The sequence below is a fragment of the Leopardus geoffroyi genome, chromosome E2 (genome assembly GCF_018350155.1).
Source record: "Leopardus geoffroyi isolate Oge1 chromosome E2, O.geoffroyi_Oge1_pat1.0, whole genome shotgun sequence".
NCBI lineage: Eukaryota > Metazoa > Chordata > Mammalia > Carnivora > Felidae > Leopardus > Leopardus geoffroyi.
Window position 1 is genome coordinate 30,426,572 of NC_059335.1, and position 23,681 is coordinate 30,450,252.

The window sequence follows — 23,681 nt, forward strand, 5'->3', positions numbered from 1 at the left end:
CTAAAATGTGTATCTGAATCTTCACCCATCTTTTCTTTCTGCCCCATTAACTCAGAGAAAGGGTTACCCAACTTTCAAGGCTAATCCCCCTCTATCTACAGCCTTTATCCCAACGCCAACTGACCACTCATCCCGCCCATCATTACATCACTCTCTGTGCCCCTTTAATCTCTCCTTCAAACATTCTCAGGTGGAGTCTGCAAAACATCTTCTCATTACCCTCCTCTCCTCCATTCAGTCTCCCCTACGCACACACACACACATCCACAAACTGGTGTGCACACGCACACACACGGAAACACGTCCATAAACGCACACGCAAATGTATATATACCCACGCACACATCCATGCACACAAACTTTACTAGTATCTGCTGGGTAAAACCTCAGATGTTTCACTGGACGCCCTAGGGCCTCCACACCCGTATCCCCCACCAGAAGAAAATTCCCACACAGATGCGAACTCGTCCCCCTACAATGTCAATGGGACCATCCTGCACAGGCCTCCAGGGGAACCTCCACGCTCATGCAGAAGCGCTGCCTGGAACGCCTTCTCCTGCCCTCGCCTGTCTAACATCCCATTTTTCCTACTTGTCCATTCCAAGCCTGACAGCCTCTGGGAGCTCTTGTACTTGACCACACGCTGCCTCAGAAACCATTGCTCTCGTCCAATCTGCTCCTGGAGCACTTTTGCCTCCTAGAGTATCTCCCTTAGGTACAAAAATAGTCTCCCTCCCTCTCTCTCTCTCTCTCACATATACACACACACACACGTGCGTGCGCACACACACACATTTCATGAATGCTCAGCTCATGTGTACACAGCTGCTCCCCTACCAAACTAGAGGTTTCTTGAAGGTGGGCCACATCTGACATCAGCCCTTAATAAGTAGTTCTTAATAAACGATAGTTATTAGCTCTCATATATAACTATTGTATCTCCTATCTCCTCAATAAGCACAGGCTATTTCTGGTTTCCACAAAGAATAATAATAAGCACAGACAACTCAAGTCCTCAGAAATCTACAAAATTGGCAGGCTTCATTTCCTTTAGGAGAAAAGCAGACTTTTTCTCCTACCCACTGTCACTTCCCCCACCCGGTGAGATCGGCACTGTGCTCTCCCTCTGGGGAAGCACCGCTCCAGCCCACCAGCCCACCAGCCCACCAGCCCACCTGGTTTCCATGGCAACAGCAGTACCCACCCCTGCTCCTGAGATGGGTATGTGGCTTTGGGCCTGCACAGAGGACCCACGTCTGTCCAACAACCCAGAGAAGTTTCTGGAACAAGGAGGAAAGAGACTCTGTCCCTCTTGGGGAGGCTGAGCCGCGCGGATGTGCCCTGCAGCTCCTGCCAGACACCTTCCCACCACCTGAGTGGAGACAGACAGGAAAGCCATGCTGATGAGAGCAGGGCAAATAAATGTAAGGAAGTGTTGGTAACATCCCTTGAAACTCCGGGCCCAACTATGCCAGAGACAAAACTCACTATCCCTTTTCCACTTAATTCAGTTTAAGGACTTTTGCCCATTTGCAATCAAAAGCATTTTCGCTAATACAGCAGTTTTAACTGCTTTTCCATTAAACATTTTTTATTGGAATTTATATAAAAGCCAAATAATAAGGGTTGAGTTTCTCATTAAAGACACACAGGCATAAAGGAGAAGCAAGACAGATCCACAGAGTATGCTTAAGTGTCCAATATTTCTCGTAAAGTTTAACCCACCTTTTTTTTTCTTTTTTAAGAAAATCAACTTACAACCAATCATACACACTCCAGAAAAGTTTTCTAGGTGGTCAACCTTAGGGACTTCTACTTCCTGTACCAAGATGATTTTTAAAAGAAAATGTAAAACTTGTTATTATTCTACAGTATGTCAAATCCCTTGCTCATTACAAATTGGATGGAATATTGCTGCAAATTTTCACAATATGGTACAGTCACTGACATCCCATCAATTTGAAATATTAAAAAACTCACCTCCATCACATTTAATATAATTCTTCCGTATAACCAAATCAGTTAATGTAGAAAAGGCCACATTCACCTTCCAACATTTGGAATAGAAAGGCCCAGGTTAAAATGTGTCTTCTCCAAAAGAAGGAATCCATATCATTCAAATATGTATTTAGAGTGAAATCCAAATACTTCTTGGTATTGGCCAGTTTGTTTAACTTCTGGATTATCAAGACATTCAAATTATCCTTTTATAAATGAAGTAAAATCAAATTAAGATTAAAGACAGAACGTTAGTCATACAAGAAGGGCCACTTTCCAATGGCTGATGTGCTTTACACAAGCATAGGACATACTTAAGAGAACATGGCCTCCCTGAGGAGGGGATTAAGGATACAAACCCAGGAAACAAAGAAAATAAAATAAGGTGCTACAAGGAGTGAAGATATAACCGACCAGAAGCTCATGCAGACCTTGAGTACCAGCCTCTACTTCCATTTTAAATAGGGTTTTGTGGGTTGTTTTTTTTTTTTTAAGAGCTCAACCCACCTTCAAATACATTTTATTTGTAAGAATACTCAGCAAAAATCCTGTCCTTCCTTATTAAGCAAAATCTAAACAGATTCTCCAAGATACTTACAACTTCACTCACACGTCATAAAATCCAACTTGAAATTGCACCTCTTACATGAAGAAAAAAACGTGAAACGTTTTCATTCATATGGCTTGTACAGTTTTAAATTACGTTACTATAAATTTTATGTCATCCTCCCCCCCCCCCTTAATAGGCAACCATTTAAAAATGTTTCTTTCCAAACAACTCCTAAGACCGAAAGGATAAACCATCACGAGTGCATGTGTGCCTGCGCACAGAAGCACGAGCATACGTGCATGCGCACACAGATGCACACACGCGCACATGCACATGAGCGCACGTACTCCTTTATACCACGATCATGGTACAGCGGATTTCCAAGTTTTCTGACTTCCACACGTTACTTCCTGAAACACTGCCTGGCTGCCTGGGGAGGTGAGTCTGCAAACACCACACCAACGAAACCTCAAACCAAGGATGTGTCCTAGCAAGTCCTGTCTCCCCGCTCTGGGAGCAGGCAGTTTCATTTCTACGGCTCCATTGCACACGGGAAGACCCCCCCAGTTGGGTCCCTTGGCCCTCCTGAGTTCTCTCTTGAATTCCAGGGCATTGGTGCCAAGTGCCTACTTGATATCTCTGTGGGGCTATTCCGCCAAAATATTCAATATCACCTCTACCTTTCCTTCGAAACCAGCTTCTCCTCTGACCTCTTTGCCTCTGCTCAAGGTCCTACCATTTGTCCGAGGCCCAAGTTCGAACACTCTGAGTCACCTCTGCCTCCTCTCCCTCCCTTCTAAGTGAGAGATGCTCTGTTCAGTGCCCTCCTCTCTTTCCCACCCACGTTCACATCACCTCAGTTCGAATCCTAACACACCTTTATCTCGATTGGGCAGTGGCATCCTCCCTGGTCCCCCTATCTCTTGTCAGGCCCTACAGTGATCTAGTCAAAAGGTCAGATACTTCTTCACAACTTACAACTCCAACCACACCACTGGCCCACTCCAAAGTCCTCACAATATGCTCAGCAGTAAAGCCGATTGTCTTTCCAATGGCCTTCTTCCTTGCTAATAGAGTATAAAAGATCATCTATGCTCATGTGACAATGTGCCTGGCCCCCACCAGATGACGTGGGACTGATCTAAGCCGATCACAGCAATCTCCTTCTTTTTTGTTAACGACTGGCTTAGGGTGGGCATGCGATCCATTTCTGATCAATAAACAAGAATGCAATGGAACTATTGGAAAAGTTCTTATCCCTTCTTATTAAGAGAGGTACAGAAGAACTTTTGCTATCACTCCCATCCCCACCACTACCTTGCTTCCCATTTTACATGTGATCATGTGAAGATGTGATGTCTGGAGCTACAGCAGCCAACTTGTGACCTTGAGGAGACTGCTAAAACTTCAGGAATGGCAGAATAAAAAGAAAAGAGGGTTCTTAAAGACATGATTGCCTTCATCCAAACTAGCCTGAGACCACCTAACTAATGACTTCTTTGTAAGTAAACGAACGTCCTTATGCTTTATGCCACTGCTTGTTGGGTGTTCTGTTACCTGTAGCCCAATCCATTGTGACCAACAGACTCTTAAAAAGAACAAACTCCTTACCTTACCACTGGAAGGCCCTCTGTGCTGTGCTACTCACAGTGCGTCAGCATCATGTGGGAGCCCTAGCCTAGACCCCAGGACTCAGAATCTCTAGGGCTAAGCCCAAGAGTCTGTATTACAAAAAGCTCTTGAGGTTGATTCTTGTTCATGCTGAAGCTTGAGAAACACTGCGTATAATAATATGATCACAGATTACCTGTCTCCATTCACCTACTACCCTACATACCATAAGGAATATTTTTCCAGTGACAGCAACCTCACCTCACTAGGGTTTGAGCATCACATTGGTCGCTTGTTTAACTTCATCTCTTCTTCAAGTTTTCAAACTCAAAGCCTCCTGGGACTTGACAGGAATACCAAGGGCAGAATATGAGGAAGTTAGAGTGGGGAGAGGAACATGTTGCCTTGCAAGGGAACAGGTCCAAGATTGCCAAATTTATTGTTTCTTAAAAGAAAGAAGGAAAGGAAGGAAGGAAGGGAGGAAGGGCTGAAAATCCAGATTTATATTGCAAAGATTTTTAGATACAGACAGCTACTGAATTTTTTAAAATATTGGTTCAAATGAGGTAAAGCAAGTCCTCAAGTGGACAAGTGGATTCAGCATCCCCCTGACAGCTTGTGACCCAAAACAGATAGTTCTTACAACAGCTACACATACTTTGAATGTCGTGGCCACATACCTCCATTGACTTCATCCAAAACAACTAAAATTAATTTTCTTTGGCTTACTGTGTATCAGTCTCTACGGAGCACAGGGTTTTCATCAACATTCCACTGTGTGGGGTGTCAAAATGGTAAGTTTATGGACTTCAATTAGTGTCAGCTGGACTATTTTATCCATTAGTCACCAACGACTGGTTACCTAGAAGTATAAGCTTCTCAAGGGCACACAAAAATGTTTAAAAGGTGAGGAAAAAAATTAATTGGCCACACAACACACACACACACTACAAAATTAAAACTAACAGATGCTGACAAAATGCAAACATAAGTCAACTAATCAGCAGCAACTCAGCCATGATATATTAATACATCACAGAACATAAAATGCAGGACGTGGAAGCAGCATTTTCACGTCTGATATGATGTGGAGGGGAGCCAGGTCAGCGGTGCTTAGGACCCACCAGGGTTCTGAAAAGGCCCTGAGTGTCAACCTAGAACCAATCATCTGTCGTAAGTCTTACGTACTTTATAGCAATCACAAACTTCTTTACTCAGTTCTACTACTACCCCTCCAGGTTACTTACTCCAAACGAGGATCCCTAGCCTAAAACAAAGTTTTCAGCCATGGCTGCACACTGGAATCATCTAGGGAGCTTTAAAAACACTGCTACCTGGTTCCCATCCCCAAAGATTCTTATTGAACTGGTCTGAGGTAAGGGTGACCTGGAATATCTTTCACAAGCTTCCTCCCACCAGCTATGACTAGAGGATAGCCAAGGCTAAACTCCCACTGTTTTAGAAACATTCTGAGAAACGTTCTCTGAAATGGTAATCTCTCCAGTCATACCATCTTGTTAACTACGTCTTCCTTCTACTGCCAAGTCTTGGGACAAAGGAAGACCCTGGTACATCAAGTGCTCTGATTATCTAGAACAGAGATCAGCAAACTGTTTCTGTAAAGGGACCATACTACACGTTACAACTACTCAACCTGGACACTGATGCACTCAAGCAGCCATAGACAATATGTCAACAAGTGAGTGGGGCTGCCAGTTCTGCAACTTTATTTATGGACACAAATGTGAATGTCATGTAAGTTTCAGTCATGAAATATTTCTTTTGTTTTTCTGCCATTTAAAAACATAAAAACCATTCTTAACTCACAAACCAAACAAGAACAGGCAGATGTGACATGTGGGCCACCGTCTGCCAGCCCCTGATCTAGAACTGTTCCGTTGCCTTGAGACCTAACATGAATGAATGATAGAATTCAAACTATTCAATTAGAAGTACACTGAAAGTGGTTAGATTCTACTTCTTGTACTCACTCGGCTGAATTGTCCGCATGATCGAACAGGAGAGTGGAACTGTCCAACCTGTTTGCATAGTTGACCATAAACCATAAATGACTTATTAAAAATTGATTTTTGAACCTCATCTGCATATGAGTTTATCTAAGACAAAAACTGCAAAGAAGCAGTACACAAGCCACAGGCATGTTTTAAGGGTCCCACATAAGGATTTCAGTAATATGTGAATTTGCTGCCAACATTTAGAATTCAACATATCTTACATAAAAACTCAGATTATCATTCTCTTGGAAAAATAACTGCAAAACGTGGAGACACTGGGCCCAGATGTCGGCATGGCAACAATCCACAAATGCTGAACAAGGCTACCCCTTTACATGGGGCGTGCTCTCCACCTGACCACAAACCCTATCTTCTGTAGGTTAAACTGGCTGTCCCGAGGAGCATTTTGAGTTTATGACCCCTTGTCCAAGGTTCTTAGAAAAACTTTACATCTCTTTCACAATATGACTTCAATTTCTTTTTTAAAAATTTTTTAACGTTTATCATATTTGTGAGAGAGAGAGAGCCCGCGCGCGCGAGTGTGTGAGTGAGTGGGGGAGGGGCAGAGAGGAGACACAGAATCTGAAGCAGGCTGCAGGCTCTGAGCTGTCAGCACAGAGCCTGATGTGGGGTTCGAACCCACAGACTGCAAGATCATGACCTGAGCCAAAGTCAGACACCCAACTGAGCCACCCAGGCGCCCCATTATCTTGCTTGAAGACCTCACATGGAAATCCCTCAAGTTGGAGGAGGGGGAGAGGAGAAAATGGGTGATGGGCATTGAGGAGAACATCTGTTGGGATGAGCACTGGGTGTTGTATGTAAGTGAGGAATCATAGGAGCCTACCCCCCAAACCAAGAGCATACTATATACACTATATATTAGCCAACTTGACAATAAATAATATGTTTAAAGAAAAAAATCTCTCAACCTGCTCTCAAAATTCAACACCCCCATGCAGCAGGCCCTAAAATGAAATCATTAGTTCTCACGCCAGTGCAAAGTATCAATTTAAGGAGAGCTGCAATCAAATCCTCCTCTCAATGTATTCTCAATTTGAACCATGGTCTCGAAGAAGATAGACAAATGACAAACTACCCTTCAGGTCTTCTAACTCTTCATGCTAGCCAAGGTAGAGGCCAATCCAAAGAGGTGTAGTGAAAACACTCACATCAGAATGTCTTAATTAAGCAGAATGATCAATAACACATATAGTAATTACAAAGCAAGGTTTGGGACTGATGGAGTAAAAACAACAAAAGACTATTCTGCATAGGATAAGAAGTCAATAGCCAGATTTTGCAAGGACTGGGGGCTGGTAAAAAACAAAAAAAAAAAACAAAAAAAAAAAAAAACAAAAAAAAACACCTAAGAATATGAAGAAAAAGCTATGAAATATTGAGTTTGGTCCAAGTTCATTATTAACCCACTGTGTGATTTCATCTTGTGCACGCCCACCTAAAATATAATAGTTTATTTCAGGGTGGCAGACTTCTAATGACATGCCAACTGATATGCTGCATATTACCTGCTTGCTGGTGAAAAGACAAACTGAACCCAGGAGAAGAAAAATTCTAGATACACAGACAATGGGTCGCTAATTCGCTTGAGCAACATAAGGCCCCTCCCCCTTTTAAAAATGTAGGTGTTAGTTTCATTTGTTGGCCACATCAGAAAAAGAAATGTTCAAACAGTAGATTTTCCACTTGAAATTAAAATGGAAATTAGCCCTTAGAAAACAGAGATGACTGTAAGTTTATACATCAGTGGCTGGTTCATGAATTATTAACTGATTTTAATGATCCTGGCTATATTTTATTTGAAGTTATTCTCTTACTTGCAAGGACTTTTGAACCCTCAAAACTCTTTCATCCATTCTCCGTAGACAGTACACTTTCTGAGCGCTGACATTTAAAAAGGATCCATATACTCACAGAATGTAAAGATAATACACACACATATAATTTACACAAAGGACTCTCTGGTCGTTTGTTAAAGACAGAAATGAATGAACCCCTATTATTCACGGTTTGTAAATAAATTTAAAGATAAGCGCTAACTTTTCACTTGTTAAGCCTGGAGCAAAGGGTTCTGTATTTCTTCTAAAGTTTCCCAGATGGTCGTTAAAACAAGAAAGGGCAGAAACATGCCTTCTTTGAAACTCATCATTTCCCATCCAGAATGATAATACACGGCAGCAAAAGTTAAGTCTTAAGAGATTAATAAATGCAGGTATTTCCAAGTGAAATAAATGTAGGTCTTTGTATGCTAGTTTTTACATTTTCAATATAGACCTATATTGAATAGCACCACTCAGACACACAAGTTAGCTGTGAAACAAAATGCTATAAACCCTTAATTAGCACTTGCTGCTTTATACCCATAAAGTTAATACATCGTCTTCTACTGCATTCTCCCTATAAAGAAAAATTACAGGGAATAAAACTGGGTTTTTCACTGCTGAAATTAAGAGTAGGAAAATAAAGTATTGGGGCTCAAATTAAAGACTATTGTATTTTTATCTGCAAGGAATTAAATGCAAACATCCCTTAAAATAAGTACAATTTGATTTCTACCAATATGGAGCGCTGTGTCTAACTTTCGCAAATCGGGTACACACAGCACTTATGACCACCAGATTGCTGATTTACTAAGAAACCAGGTTATTTCAGGCAAAAAACTGCATTAAGAACAAATGATAGCAAACCAACTTGCATCCTCCTCCCGAAGTTGAACAAGCATCTCAATAAACAATGTCGATTTTCAAGCTTTCTATGCTCTCCCTGAAGTAACTACTCAGTTTAAATGGACTCAAAATAGCTTTTCTCAAAAAAAAAAAAAAAAGCCACACACACAAAACACCCACAATTTCCTCTGGTCCCTTGAAGTACCCTTGGGATCTCAGTGAACAGAGAGATTTGCCACGCATTGCAGTGACTGGATTAGTACAAAAGGTTTCTATTTTGGTGTCATTCGAGTGTTGCTGATCTTAAATCAGAGAAAGAAGTTACATTAAGCAAGGTAATGGCTTCCAAAAATAAGAGCATGCCCAGTTATCCAAGGCTTGCATACACAGGCTAAGTTGTAAGGAGATAAATAATACCCCGCCGGAACAATTAGGTGGATTCTCAGAAACACGACATACTTAATTAGGCTGCCTAAGTCCCTCACTGAGCATACAAGGGGGACTTTTTAAAGCATTTAATAACCTGAGTAAGTCCAAAACCGAGGACAGAAAGTAAAACCTTAACCCTGCTACCGCGATAGGCCTTTTCTTGCTTCCCTTTCAACGCTCAACGTACCACTCTTGGAATTTGGAGACCATGAACGACCCCCCCCCCCTCCAACACCACCAAAGGGTTAAAGCACACTGAATAATGTCCCTTCGTTCTATACTCGTGGGGAGGCCCGCGGTGCCAGGCGCGGGGCTGGACGACGAGGACACAAGGGTGAGGCAGAGAGACCCCAATGGTCTTTCACAAACTTCAGCACTGGAGTTGGGAACGGAGTATAAACAAATAGAAAGGAACAGGAGCCTCCATCAGCCACGGGGCACAGCAAACTGTTCCTCACTCTTGATACAATTCCTTCTCTTCCTGTTATTTATTCATTAGTTTTGTATAGCACCTTTCTTTCAGCGGCTCCTTATTTCCTCCTCTGTTATCCAAGCAATCATAAACAAACTACGATTTGAAAGAAAGGGGGAGGGGGGAGGAGGGAGGAGCAGGGGGAAGGAGAAAGAAAAACCACATTCAAAAGGCACAGGCCATCCAGAGCACTGCTCGGTCTCCGAACATCGCCCTCGGGGTGATATTTCCTCCAAAGCTTGGCCCTGGGGGCTTCAGGAAACACCGAGAAGGGGAGACCGCGCCACCCAGGCCCAAGGGCTGTGACTCCCGCACCGACTCGCCGGTCCGAGCTGCGCAGCTGCCCTTCTGAGACCCACCTTCGCCCACCTGAAACGCTCCGTCCTCGAAGTTGGCGCGGGGGACCGGGGGGGGGGGGGCGGGAGGTAGGGTGACCCAGGGCGTGGTGTGGAGGTCTCCAAGCCTGATCTCCCCGAAATGCAAAACTTACCCCTCCCAAAAAAATGAAAGATGAGAAGCCACTTGCGCTAACCAGGGAGGGGCCCGGCATCTCCGTTCCGCGGTCAAAGCGCCCCAGCGAGAGGGCAGCAAAGGCCACCTGCGGGGGTCCCAACACTTCGCGGCCCCCCCACCTCCGTTCAATCCAGGGCACGCTCAAAAGTTTGTTCCTTTCCTTCCCCGAGCTGCCCTGGGTCCAGTTCTCTAGTGCGCGGGGAAGGTAAGAGGGGCTGGGGGGGGGTGGGGGGTGAGGGCGGCGAGGTCGTCGGACCACGAGATCACTTGACTCCGGCGTTGCCCCCCCCCCAACTCCGGGGCGCTGCTATCGTGTTTACTAATAACAACAAAGAATCACAAGCGTGTCCTCCCCCCCCCCCCCTTTCAGTCCTTGGGCCGCTCTTGGTTTCTTTGGGAAGGCAAAGGAGAGTCGGCGGGGTTGGAGGGGGGTGGGGGGAGAGAGAGAGTGGAGCGCCGGCAGAGGGACAAAAAGGAGGGTGGGAAGGGGGCAGAAAGAGTAGAGAGAGAGAGTTGGACAGAGACGAGGGCGCAAAGGGAAAGGAGTGGAGAGGGGAGAGAAAAGTGCAGCGCGAGGGGAGCTGGAGCGCGGGGCGCGCCCGGGATGGGGAGGTGGCCCCCGCCCCGCCGCCCCCCGGCCCCGGCCCGGTCACCTTGCTGTAGCCGTAGTACCCCAGACACTGCGCGAAGTCCAGGCCGGCGGGGTCCCCGGCCGCCGCGGGGTAGAATCTCACATCCATGCCGGAGCCGGGCCCGGGGCCAGGGGCCGGGGCTAGGGCTCGCCGGGGCCGGTGCCCGCCTCCTCGAAGCCGCTAGATCCACCGTCGGGGGCGCCCGGCCGGGGTTGCCCGGGGGCGGCGCGCGGGGCTCGGGGCCGGAGGGGCGCCGCGACCGGAGCCCGAGGAGCCCGGGAGCCGCGGCCGCCGCACACAAAGGCGCGGCCACGCGAGCCGCGGGAGAGCGGGAGGCGGCCCGGGGGACGCGCCCCGCCGGGGCACCGAGGCAGCGCTGCGCGCGGGCCGGGCGCCCGGGGCGCGGCGCGGGGGCCCGGGCGGAGCGGCGAGTTCAGGTGCGCGGGGCGAGGCTGGGACGGCGGCGGCGGCGGCGCTGGCCCCGCTCCTCCTCCTCCTCCCCGGGCGGACTGAGGAGAGGAGCCGCGGAGACAAGGGGCCCGGCCCCTCCCCTCCTTCTCCCCCTCCTGCCTTCGCCGCCGGTCCCCTCCCCGCGCCGCCGCCGCTCCGCCCCTCCCACCGCGGGCAGCTGGCGCGCCGCCCGCCCCGCCGGTGCGCTCCTCGGCCCGGACCGCCCCCGGGCGCGCCGACCCCGCCCCGCCGCGGCCCCTGCCCCGCGCGGCCCCTCGCGGCTCACCCCGCGCCTCGCGCAGCTCCGGCGGTGCCCGTCGCGCGCGCCGCGGCCTCCCCCTCCCCGGGGCCCCTCTTCTCCCCACCTCGCCCCCCTTCCCTCTCCGGTCCTCTTTGTCCCCGATGCCTCGGAGCGCTCCTCGCTCCCCTCCTCTCCTCCGCCGCTTCGGCCGGCCCGCCGCCAGCCCGCGGGGCGCGGTGTGGCCCTCCCAACCCCCTCTCCGAGCCCCGCTTCCCTCGGCCCCCGGCTCCTGCCACCGGCATCCCGAAGCCGTCCGCTCCCTTGCCACCCGTTCCATGGGCTTCCTTCCCTCGCCCCCCCCCCCCGCATTAGTCCCTCGTGGTGCGGGTCCTCCGTCCCGTCTACCCTACTCTTCTTCCCGCACGAATGTCCTCTGCTTGGAGGCACCTATCCTGGCAGCTAACCTGCAGGAGGGCCTCCTGGGAGCCGGGACCCCATCCATGTACACCTGTGGTATTTTCCAGAAGGGGTGTTGGGGCCTGACCTTTCACAGGTAGGCAGACTTGAAGCTTCCCGGGTTAAGCCTCGTGTCGGTTCTCTTCGTATTTCCTTTGCTCTTGTTTGTATTCGAAAGGCATTTGAGTAACTGGATCTAGGCGGATCATTCACTGCTCTCGGAGAGAAAATGTCCCCATTTTCCTAAAAGGTTCTGGGTGATTAACTTCCTCAGACTGCACTCACCCACCTCCTCTTTCTTTCTTTCTCTTTCTTTAAGCTATCTCTCTCTCCCTCTCCCTCCCTCCTTCCTATCCCCCCCCCCCCCCCCCTTTACTGCTTTGGGTTAATTTGAGAGTTTGGCCCTCAGCCTTGGCGAAGGGAAGTGACTTTATTGCTAGATGAGAACGTTAGGGAGAGGCGGTGAGATGTGCCAGCCCCCCCCCCCCCCAATTTGGTTATCTAGTTGCTGCTGCAACCGGAAGGGAGAAATTTTCAAATATTTTAGCGGACACTCGCTAACACTTTCCTCCCCTGAGCACACTTGGCCGGACCAGGGCCTGAACTTTTTTTCAGACAAACATCAGATGGGTTGCTTTTCATTTCTTCAGTTCTCCAAAGCAGGCACTCCGGCCTGGTGACACCTGTATATGTACCTTCACCCAATATTATCTTTCTGGAACCAAGCAGGAAAAATAAACGTCAATTAGGTGAAAGTTTGTGTATTTGCTCTTAGCTGAAACGTGTGTTTGGATACTGCCCCCGTGAGAGCGGTGTGTATTCAGGAGAGGAACAACCGCTCACATTGTCCCTGGGTTGACTCCAATTCCCCCCCCCCCCCCCCTCTCGAAAAAGCTTAGGTCCTCTCTCCCGGGTCTCCATTTAACGTTGACAACCCAGCGGCGCTCCCTAATGGCCCAGCGGGTTGCACAAATTGGCAGCGAGCGGAGATATTATCAGGACAACACCCCATTGAGCAGGTTCTTGAAACGCAGAAGTGGAGGCCCTTTCTCTGGGCCACTGGGCGCCTGTGGCCTTTCCACCAATCAGAGCGGGAGGTTGCAGTGGCCACCTGTTGTCTCGCAAGAGAACATCTTTTAAGTTTCACTATTAGTATTTAACAATGGCGGATAGTGCAGCATCTGGCCGCAGGAGAGGAGCAGCTTGCTGATCTGAGGTACCAAAAAAGAAATTATTTTCTCCCAGGTAGTTGTTAACAGGAGCCCCAAAGGCTAGGAAGCCGAATGTTTCTTTGCACGCTCCCATTTCTCACCTTGTGCCCGTTCTGTTGTGCCTCTGGAGCAATCTGAGCTTGATTACACAGGATGAAGGAAAGTATAATCAAAGTTACACAGAGACTAAACCTGAAGTTGTAATCAGACCTTGAGCATCAAGAATACAAATATTCACAGTGGAAACCCCACTAGCTGCCAGAATGGGAATTGCATGTGGGCTGATGAATTGCATGGAGCCCTGAGCTGTACACACTACAAAGTGAAGCGAGAACCTTCTCCCAGGAGGCTCCCAGGAGTTAGGAATGCTGGGTCATATCCAATACCACCTCTTGGCCCTTGGCTTTCCTCATAAAATCCCCCTCCCTGTTAAGATGCAAATGCCTTGGAGAAGGAAACAATATTCATCAGTCACTATTTTATTATGATGATGATTTAGGTAGCTGATTTCTGAGTGTAGATCTCTATTAAAGAGTGGCCGGTGGGGGGGGGGGGCGGAGAAACTGAGGAGTCTGAAGGTATGTATGTTGAGGCATTTAGAATGAAAAATATCGCTAGTGCAGAAACAGGTCATTCGGGACAGCTGCCGACCTCAAGGTTTTGCCCACAGTCTCCAGACACTCAGCAGCTATATTTTGCTTGCCTACTCTGTGCCGGGCACTGTTTTAGGCACTTGTGTATGAGAGACAGGATCCCTGGATGGCGCACGTGGAAATCAAAGGAGGCTATGATTTGGACCCATCACACTCCACACGCACACGCACATTTCCATATGCACACATGTACACACGCCCTGTCCCATCCACTCACCTGGCCTGGAGATCCTGTCCTGTCACAACGACCACTGCTATGGAGAGAAGCAATCTGATAAATTCACATACAGTGGGAGGGATGCCAGGCTCTGTGCCTTCTTGGTTATTTGTAAAAGAAAGCTCAAGGGTGGGTGTAGGACATGCCTCTGCGGAGCCGGAGCTGGATCACTGCTGTATCCCCAGCCCCTTGGACCTTGCTTGGTGCTTGGGTGGTTTGCAATAAATTAATATCCATTTAAGCAAGGAAAGTGAGAAGGAGAAGGGAAAGAAGGGAGAGAGGGAGAAAGGGAAAGGGGGGGAAGATGTTTGAATAGTGGAAAAGCATTCCCAGGGAACCAGGTTAAGGGAAGATTCGGGAAGAGGGAACCCAAGACCTATCACGTGAATAAGAACACACTACATGAGGGTGCGGGAGGGATGGGGGTCTTCTGCGCCCTGCTGTTTTGGACCTCTTGTACGCAACACAACTAGAATTATATGTTGTTTCACTTAGAGCCCATCTGGGTGAACTCCCCATTGCATTCAGAATACCATCTAATTTTAAGGGTTCCAGTGGATTTGAAACGCATCCATTAAAAACATTAGAATGAGGCTTTTAAAAACGTTAATGCCATTGTGACTGCCATGCTATTTGTCATTCTTAAGGGTGTCACCTTTTTCAGGCTGTCAGCATTTGTTTCTGAAATGCCACAAAGGTTTCCTTTGTACTAGGTTAGCCTTGAGTTTGAAGAAACTTCTCCAAGAACATATCTTAAACATGCTTTGAATTTATGCTGAACAGTGCTAACAGTTACTGATTTAGGAGGGCAGGACAAGCATCAGTTATACAGCCAAAATTCAACTTCTAGGCATAAGAAAATCCCTGTCGGGTTTCTGTATGATTTGGGTCAAAACTGTCAGTCTTATTAGCTTGATGTTTCCAATTGAACAGTAGGTATTGTCCAAGAATCTCTTTTAAAAAATGGGGGCGGGGTGAGGAGGATAAACAAGCTTATCTTGAAGAATTCGGTGGAAATAGATTGTTTTTATAAAAGCAGAGAAAGCATGATGAGAAAACTATCTTACATCTTGACAGAACTCTCAAAAACTTTATTTCTCTACTTTATCTGTCTCCACATTAAGAAAGTTCCCATGAGGACTGCATTAAACCTGCTGAACTTTATACCCAAAGATCTTTACTTACTGAGACGCCAGCTTTTCGGAATCTGTGAACAGTAATTTAACCTCTCTGTGAATTGCTTGCCCAGATGAGGTGAGGATACCACTGAACATTATATACAGTGTAATTTTCTTGAGTTTTGGTCATGAAAAGCCCTATCCAAATATTATGATCCTTGTTTGCAATATGTAATGTAGCCAAATTAACAGCAGCTCCAAATGGAAATTAACAAGGCCAGAACTACTCGAGTTTCTTCTCATCCTATTCCCATAGTAACAGCTAATGTATCGTATTGGTAAAACATTTTATATTTGGTTTTATGTCTGAATCTGGCTTCATGTCATAAAGCATAGCATTTCTATCCAGCATGGATTCTTAGTATCTGTATAACTCATCTCCATGAAATTTGGAGTTTCATGTCAGAGAATCAACACTTACATTCATATTTTAAATCACCTGCAGACAAAATCAAGTCAAGACCGACCAAGGCTTTCATAACAGTGAATGTACACATGGTATAGAGGAAGCATTGGACCCTCAATACACATCTTCAGGGAAGGCTCTAAAATTAATTACCAGGAGAGAGTTACACACAGGAACTATAGTGGGGCAGGTGGAATCCCCATGCATTGTCATTGTTAGCTTCAGTTTTCAGTGAATCCAAACTTTTCAGGTCTGGAAATAAGAACTATTTTGATATTTTTACTTAGGTCAAAAAATACAGAAATGAGCAAATTGAGAAACTCTCTCTCTCTCTCTCTCTCTCTCTCTCTCTCTCTCTCTATATATATATATATATATATATATGCATGCATGAGGTTGCTACTCACATTACTACAACCAAGTTTGGCCATATTGGTCTCTGTACTACCAGGCATAAGAACCACTTCAGAAAAACCAATCATTTTCTCAGTTGACTATTACTTTTACTAAGAACAGATACACCCATAGGTTTTGACAGATACATAGTAATTATGGAATGCTCACCCCCCAAACCCCTGGTAGCAAAAAAGTACTGAGCTGAGAATTCATTCCCAGAAACATGAAATGTAGCAAGTATTTGCTTGTGACCTAAGTAGCTCTTCAATAAAGCTATTTTAAAAACCAATACACTCTACACAATCGGAAGGTGTGTAATTTTCAGTGTGTTTACACCCTGCCTTAAAAAAAGAATATCCTGTATTCACAGAAATCCTAAACTGTTGTCCTGCCTGTTTTCTGAAATATGTTCTATTTCTTTTGAAGCGAAAGAATGACCTCTTTTGCAGGAACAATTTTCAGAGACAGCGTGTTTATCAAATGGTTTCTCTGCTTTCATAAAAACAATTTATTTTCACTGAACTCTTCAAGATAAGCATCAAAGCCAGGAAGAATGTACAATGAAGTTTATAATTACACTCCAGAAACAAATACGGGGTAGTTTTTATTTTGCTCAAGTGAAAACCCTTTTTTTTTCCCCCAAAGAGACAAAGGTAGTGATGGGGGAGGAGGTTTTTACAGGAGTGAAAAATCAGGAAGCTCAGAGTTTTCCCAGCAGGAGGGGCCCTGCAGTGTTGCCCACAAAAACCACTGCCAAACAATGAAAGCTGAGGGTCAGGACTCTCTTAGGGATGGGTGGGGGGTGGGAGTGTCCATTTTTTATTCTTCACCAAGGGGCAGCTAAAGAAGCATTAAGGAGAGAAAATTATTAAGCAGATATTAAACCTTTTCATGATAGGTCTGTATACCATCACTCATACGTATTGCTCATAGTTGGAGCCTCTGATGACATCCTTTCTTTGATAAGCACCCCTTGTTTCTAGGCCTAATTCATAGGGCATGTTATTATTAATAACCTCAGAAAAGAATGAAATGGTCAAAATAACTGGGGGGAGAATGGAGTCTAATAGAGATTCTGTTTCTTAAGAAATGAGAAACAATTGCATTTGATCACAAAACAGCCAAGGACTAGCAGCAAAATAATCTCCCCTAATTTACATAGATCTGTGCGTGCCAAACAGATGAGTGTTTGCTTTTCGAGTAATAGCACAGGTGCATATCCTGCAGTGACGAAATCTCTAACTCATCAAACTGTTTCGCCAGAGTGGGACATGCCCTCTTTTCTGGAACAGTTTCGAGCTTTCTCCCCAGCATTCCCACCACCTGTTTATGGAGTTCATCCTTGGGAGTACATGCACGCAATTAGAAACAAGAAAATGAAAATAAATGACCTTGTTTGTTCTTTATAACAAAGAAACTCAGCGAAATTAATGCTGTGGAGCTTGACCTCTTGACCCAGGAGAAAGAGCCACCTCATGGCTTTGTGAAGGATGAATAATACTCCAGCAGCTCCCCATTGTCCAGCCGGCCTGACTTTTAGATGGTCATTAAAGCCGCATATCCAAAATATTAAATGTTTTACAAGTTAGGTCAGAGGATTTGCACTTTTTTTTAAAAGCATGTTTAAAGAAGTAAGGCTAGTTAGCAAAAGAGCTTGTCTTTTTAAAGCCAGCTGTAAAATCATTTAGTTTTATCTACTCAGTGTGTCCTGTGTCAACAACTTGTTGAAGAAAAGGAAAATATTTAAAATTTTGAACTAGAGCTTTGGGAATTGAAAAATGCCTTTTTTTTTTTTACATTTTTTTTACATTTATTTATTTTTGAGAGAGTGAGACGAACTGAGAGTGGGGGAGGGGCAGAGAGAGAGGGAGACACAGAATCCGAAGCGGGCTCCGGGCCCCGAGCTGTCAGCACAGAGCCCGACGCGGGGCTGGAACTCATGAAATGTGAGATCATGACCTGGGCCGAAGTCGGACGTTCAACCGACGGAGCCACCCAGGTGCCCCAAAATATGCCTTTTTAAAAAATTAATTTATGTATTCAAGAGAGAGACAGAGAGCGGGGGAGAGGGGCAGAGGGAGAAAGAGAAAGAATCTCAAGCAGGCTCTACTCTCAGCAAGGAGCCCGATGCAGGGCTCGATGCTCAGCTCCATGCGCGGCTCAATTCCATGCCCCTGGGATCATGACCTGAGTTGTGCACTGAAAGTCGTACTCTCATTCCCGCTCCGGTCCCCCAGCTCACCTCAGCCCACACAGTCCAGAAACCCAGGGCGGGCAGGACATGAAAACCATGATGGTGGCGGACTGAAACATCTTCAGGTAGAATCACTAGTAACAAGGGACACCCTCATAACTTGCGTGGCTGGTCCTAAGGCTGGCCTCTGCTACCAACTACTGCCTTCTTTTTCCCCTTTGGGATTCCTACCAACTACTGCCTTCTTTTTCCCCTTTGGGAATCCCTTTGGGATTCCTCCTTCCTTCATCCACAACACATTCCATGAGTGTCCTGGATCCTTCTCGTCCTTAAATTAAAATCTACAGGTAACTGGCTTTTTTCTCCTCAGGTTGTTCATTTGTTGTCCTACCTGTCCAGTGCCACCATGTCTTCAACTCTTTTCTTTTTCCCCAGGAATACGTGACTGGTTGCTCAAGAAGGACTCTCTACTGTTCTTCAAAAAATACCTTTTTCGCTGGAAAATGAAGCCAGTGTCACGAGGTATGCAGACTGCCATGCAAACACTACCCTGACCAGGATTGGCCAACTCTCCTCGCCTTTTCTTTTCCTTCTGATCCCCTGGGGTCTTTCATCATGTGTCCCTCCCCACCTTTCACTGGGGATGCTGCAGCCAGAAATCTGGAGAGATTACTACAAAGTCTTGTTGGTCATTCACATACCCGCACAACAACAAAATTATGACCATTAAAGGTCCAACCTTCTGGTTAACATCTCTGGGAATGGCCAATTCTCAGGCCCAGAGAAAGCAGTTTTTGCATTTAATTGGTCTAAACAAACCCATTCTGCAGTCCGAAGCCACTTGTCAGCTATTGTTGCCCTGAAAGATTAAGCTCTCATAATCTGGAAACACCACCAAACGAGTTTCCACTGTTGTGCTTGAAGTCCCAAGTATTATAGCTGCTTTCAGCCTGTGATCCCTCCATCCTACCCAAAACTGAAACTCCTGTCAGTTACTGTTCAACAGATTCTTCCTCTACCTTTGTAAGTATGTGGCGCTAGGGTTCCAGAAATGTAAAAAGAAAAAGCGTGATCAATGTCTACCCTGAAGATTTTAAGACACGGGGAAAGTATTATAATAATGAAATTTTCTCCTCATGTCATGGGAGAAGCATTCCTTCCTTGATGGAGTCAGCAAACATTTATTTACAGGTATCCCAGATAACATGTTAGGATGTTGCGTAGAGAAAGGAGAGATCATTTACGATCAGGATGATCAGGGGAAGCTTCCTAGTGAAGACATTTCAAAGTAAAAAGCATTTAGGGGAGGCAAGGGGGATGAAAAAGTGCCCTAGGGGAAGAGAGGTTTCCAACACAGTTAACGAAAGAGAAGAGGTCATACGGGTGGTGGGGATATGAGGTCATATTGGCCACTTCTTGGACTGATTATGCTACTGTAACAAACACCCCCTAATACGTTAGTGGGCTACCAGCACAAAGGGCTGTTGGTCACCCACATTTCTGCCTACCAAGAGCCAGCTGCCGCCCTGCTCCACACTTTCATCTCAGGACTGAGGCTGTCTTGTGGCAGAGGCAAAAGAGATTGTGAAAGCATGCTGTGGTGTTCCCAAGTGTCTGCTCGCATTGCTCCCACCCACGACACTGGCCAAAGCCAGTGAGATGGCCAAGCCTGATGCCAATGGGACAGAAAGGATGATCCCCCTGGCAGGGAATGGCCTGTATTTTCCAATAAGGTGGTCAGTGACACGGGAAGAGGTTTTGTTGTCATTGTGTTGGGTATTTTTCTTTTTTTTTTTTTTTTAATTTTTTTTTTCAACGTTTATTTATTTTTGGGACAGAGAGAGACAGAGCATGAACGGGGGAGGGGCAGAGAGAGAGGGAGACACAGAATCGGAAACAGGCTCCAGGCTCTGAGCCATCAGCCCAGAGCCCGACGCGGGGCTCGAACTCACGGACCGCGAGATCGTGACCTGGCTGAAGTCGGACGCTTAACCGACTGCGCCACCCAGGCGCCCCTGTGTTGGGTATTTTTGAGAGACTTAGCGAAAGTCTGAAAACTAGTAAAATTGTTCAGCAGGAGCAGCGAGTCGAGTGAGTTTGGAAGAGAAGGGGTTGGTGAGATGAGATGCGGGGAAGTTGCCCAGGGAACAGATGGCAGGAGACCGGAAGCACCATGGAGTCTTGAGGGCCAGGCGGCCGAGTTAGATTTGAGGGAGAATGACATGAAAAACATGGCTGCGTGCTCTGATCTCAAGTTTGCTTTAACTCATCTACAGCAGATTCATTCACATTTTACGAGTTTATACCCTGTGCCCATTGAGGCACAATGTAGACATTTGCATTTGCATATGTATATTTTTTAAATTTTAATCCTCATGACATCTCTCTGAGGGAGATTGTAATTCCCCTTCTTTTTTAGTTGAAGAAGTGGGCAAACAGGGGTTAAATGACTTGCTTAAGGACACAAAAGTGGCACATAGGAGCGGAGATGCAAATTGAGGTCTCTTCTTTCCACTGCATCACTGCAGGGCAAAGAAATAAAAGTGTCACCTTGCTTTACTACTGACCTGTTACTCCCCATCTCTTCCTAATACCCACCATCTGAGAGCGAGGTTAATATGAATCTTTTTCTCCTCAAGCAGAAGTTGTCATTAAAATGATGTTTCTATAACCACCCCTTGTTTAGTACAACTTCATAAGCGGATGAAGAAGAAACAAGTCTTTACCTGAGGTATTTATTATAAAATCCTGTGGCAGAGACCGTTGCTGTGTACTAAATGTCCACGTGCTGCTCCCCAGCCTCCGCCATGGATTCCCCAACCTGTCCTGCCAGTAGGTGAGCGGTCACATGGCCAGTCCTGGGCAGTGGACCCCCAGCAGACGTGTGTGTCTCTTCAAGGCTGAGACAACTAAAAGCTGGTACTCTTCCTACATCTTCTCCATGCACCTCTCTTGCCCTACTGTGGTGTGCTTGGTGGCCAGGCAGTCCAGATGCCACAGGTAGAAGACAGAGGAGGGCCATTCAAGCCTCAGAATGTACATGAGCAAAGATCTATCTCCATGGTGTTGAGCCATGAGATAGCAGCGTTTCCTAGTTACTGCAGCCTAGCCCACCCTGGTCAATACAGTTCCCCCTCACTTGAAATGGCACACAAGGAAAGGCACCATATCTGTCTTGCTCATTCCCTGATTTCTGTGGCTGAGTATAGGGCCTGCCACATGGCATAGGCTCAGTAGACATTGGTGGAAGGAAAGTGAATGAATCCAAAATGGAGTCTGGTCTCTGTATGCTGTTTAGTTAATCTACCTGTGAATTGTTTTCCGAAATCAGTGGTGGATCAATCTTCCTGAAATATCTTTGCCTCCTATTAGATTAAGGTTTTACCATATATTTTTCAATTTCATATTCTTCCCTCCCCCTCACATTCAAGGTCCCCATAATCTGACCTGGATGTCTATGATTTTACTGCCTTATATCTCTAATTTAAGCCATGTGACATGAGACCTTTAGCCATTTGAGCGACATTAAAAAAAGGATCTCTCTTTCAGCCACGCATCTGTCAAAATTTTCCGTGATAATCTTGTGCATATAATTGCTGTCTAGGAAATCTTGGTAAAAGAAGCCTGGAAGACACTGTTGGTTACCTACTCCAAATTCATTCTCCCTTCTCCTTGTGCAACCCTACCTCCATTTTATGTAGGTCCCACCATCCTCCACGGGGCCATATTCATTCAGGATGGATGGTATCGTGACAGACCCATTTTCATTGGCTGTTATGCTTTTTGGGCCCATGAGACATAAACAAGAGTGTAGCAGGGCTTCTGAGAAAGGTTTCCTTGCTGTTAAAAACAAACATTCAAAAAGACATAATAATTTTTTTCTTCTAGGCAATATCATGTCTGGCAATGTTGCATCTATCTTGTCAACATGAGGGGATCCAGCCTCAGGTCAGAGCTGACATACCGACATGAGAATGGTGAAGCAGAAACATGCAAAGAACATAGATCCTTGACAATGTCATGAATCTCTGAAGTAACCAACCCCGGAGCTCTTTTCCTCCTGGTTTCTAGTGATGGGAAATAATACATATTCTTATCCTTGGATCCAATTAAGTCTAAGTCTTCTGTTCATACAATTAAAAGCCCTGAAACTCACTTGAACTTGCTGTAGTAGTTCACCAGGACTTCCATACAATAAGTATATCACAGGCAGGGTGCTTAAACACCAGAAATATATTTTCTCACAGTTCTGGAAGGTAGAAGCCCCAGATCAGGGTGCTGGCAGGTTTTGTTCCCCAAGACCTCCTTCTTTGGCTTGCAGATGACCACTCTCCGGTGGCCTCATTCATCCTTGGTCTCTCTCTCCAGCCTAATGTCTTTTCTGAAGGACATCAGTCAGATTGGGTTAGGACCCACCCCCAATGCCTCATTTTAACTTCAATGCCTGTTAAAAGGCCCTGTCTCCAAACACAGTCACATTGTGAGGTACTGAGGGTTAGGGCTTCGGCATATGACTTTTGGAGGGAACAAAGTTGCAACACTCACTCAAGCCAAAAAAGGAGTTAATTTTAAAACTACAGAAAAACTCACAGAATCAAAGTACAGGTTATAAAGTTAGACACCTCATGGGAACTGGGAAGCCAACAGACAGCTACTCTCTTCATCTTTTTCCTTCTTTCTGGTTTCAAATTTCTGTTTCTCTCAGCATGTATGTTTTGGTTCTTTCTTTCTCCCTACAGATCAGCCCCTAATCTTCTGCTTATACATGGCCCATCATGGTAACCCCGTGATGGTGGCCCCAGCCCCTAAATCACATGACCCTCCTGTTTAGCTCCTACAGCCAGCAGACTCAGACTTCAGGTCGTATATTTCTCTTCATTTTCTCCCAGTTTTATTTAGATGTAATTGGCATACAACTTTGTATAAGTTGTGTAAGGCGTACAATATAATCACTTGATCTATGTGTATATTGCAGAATGGTTACCACAATAGGTTTACTTGCCATCCATCCCCTCACGTAGTTAATGTTTTTTCGCATGATGAGAACTTTTAAGATCTACTCCCTTATCAAGTCTTTACCAAGCTCTTGAGATAGAAAATTTGTTTGCCTCAGTTAGTTCACCCTTAGTCCAATCTAATGTGGCCAGGTACATAAGGGCTCGCTCTTAGGGGCTGTGACTAAGTTAGTTCACCAAGGAGAGGATTTGAATGGGAATGAAATAACTGGCAGTCCTAGTGGAATGAAGGAAATATGGATAACTTTATACTGTAGCAGGTGGATTTGAAGTAGATGGAACAATCATGCCCAAGGGGTGTTGATTTATTATCGACAACCTGCAGAGAAGCCTTAAGTAAACTCTTGCTTTATTCCA

At 45.9% G+C, this 23,681-nt stretch overlaps 1 protein-coding gene and 1 long non-coding RNA gene across 7 annotated transcripts in view; one reads left to right on the forward strand and one right to left on the reverse strand.

The window, feature by feature from the left end:
• Positions 1–12,412, reverse strand: part of TOX3 (TOX high mobility group box family member 3) — a 109,288-nt gene extending 96,876 nt beyond the window's left edge. Inside the window, exon 1 of one of the 5 annotated variants that reach the window (XM_045442753.1) lies at positions 12,143–12,412. Coding sequence is in view for 4 of the 5 variants with exons in the window: in XM_045442750.1 (XP_045298706.1) it covers positions 10,929–11,015 (87 nt within the window). In the remaining variant the exon portion in view is untranslated. Of the gene's footprint in view, positions 1–10,928; positions 11,316–12,142 lie in introns of those variants that run through there. The other 4 variants (XM_045442750.1, XM_045442752.1, XM_045442749.1 and 1 more) reach the window with 4 other exon arrangements.
• LOC123579150 lies at positions 1,363–22,418 on the forward strand. Of its 2 annotated transcripts, none has more exons than XR_006702649.1 (3): positions 1,363–10,480; positions 18,745–18,831; positions 22,198–22,418. It is a non-coding gene; the product is annotated as an uncharacterized LOC123579150 (long non-coding RNA). The 2 variants fall into 2 exon arrangements; XR_006702648.1 differs by lacking the exon at positions 1,363–10,480 and adding an exon at positions 11,653–12,151.
• The last annotated feature ends 1,263 nt before the right edge of the window (positions 22,419–23,681 follow it).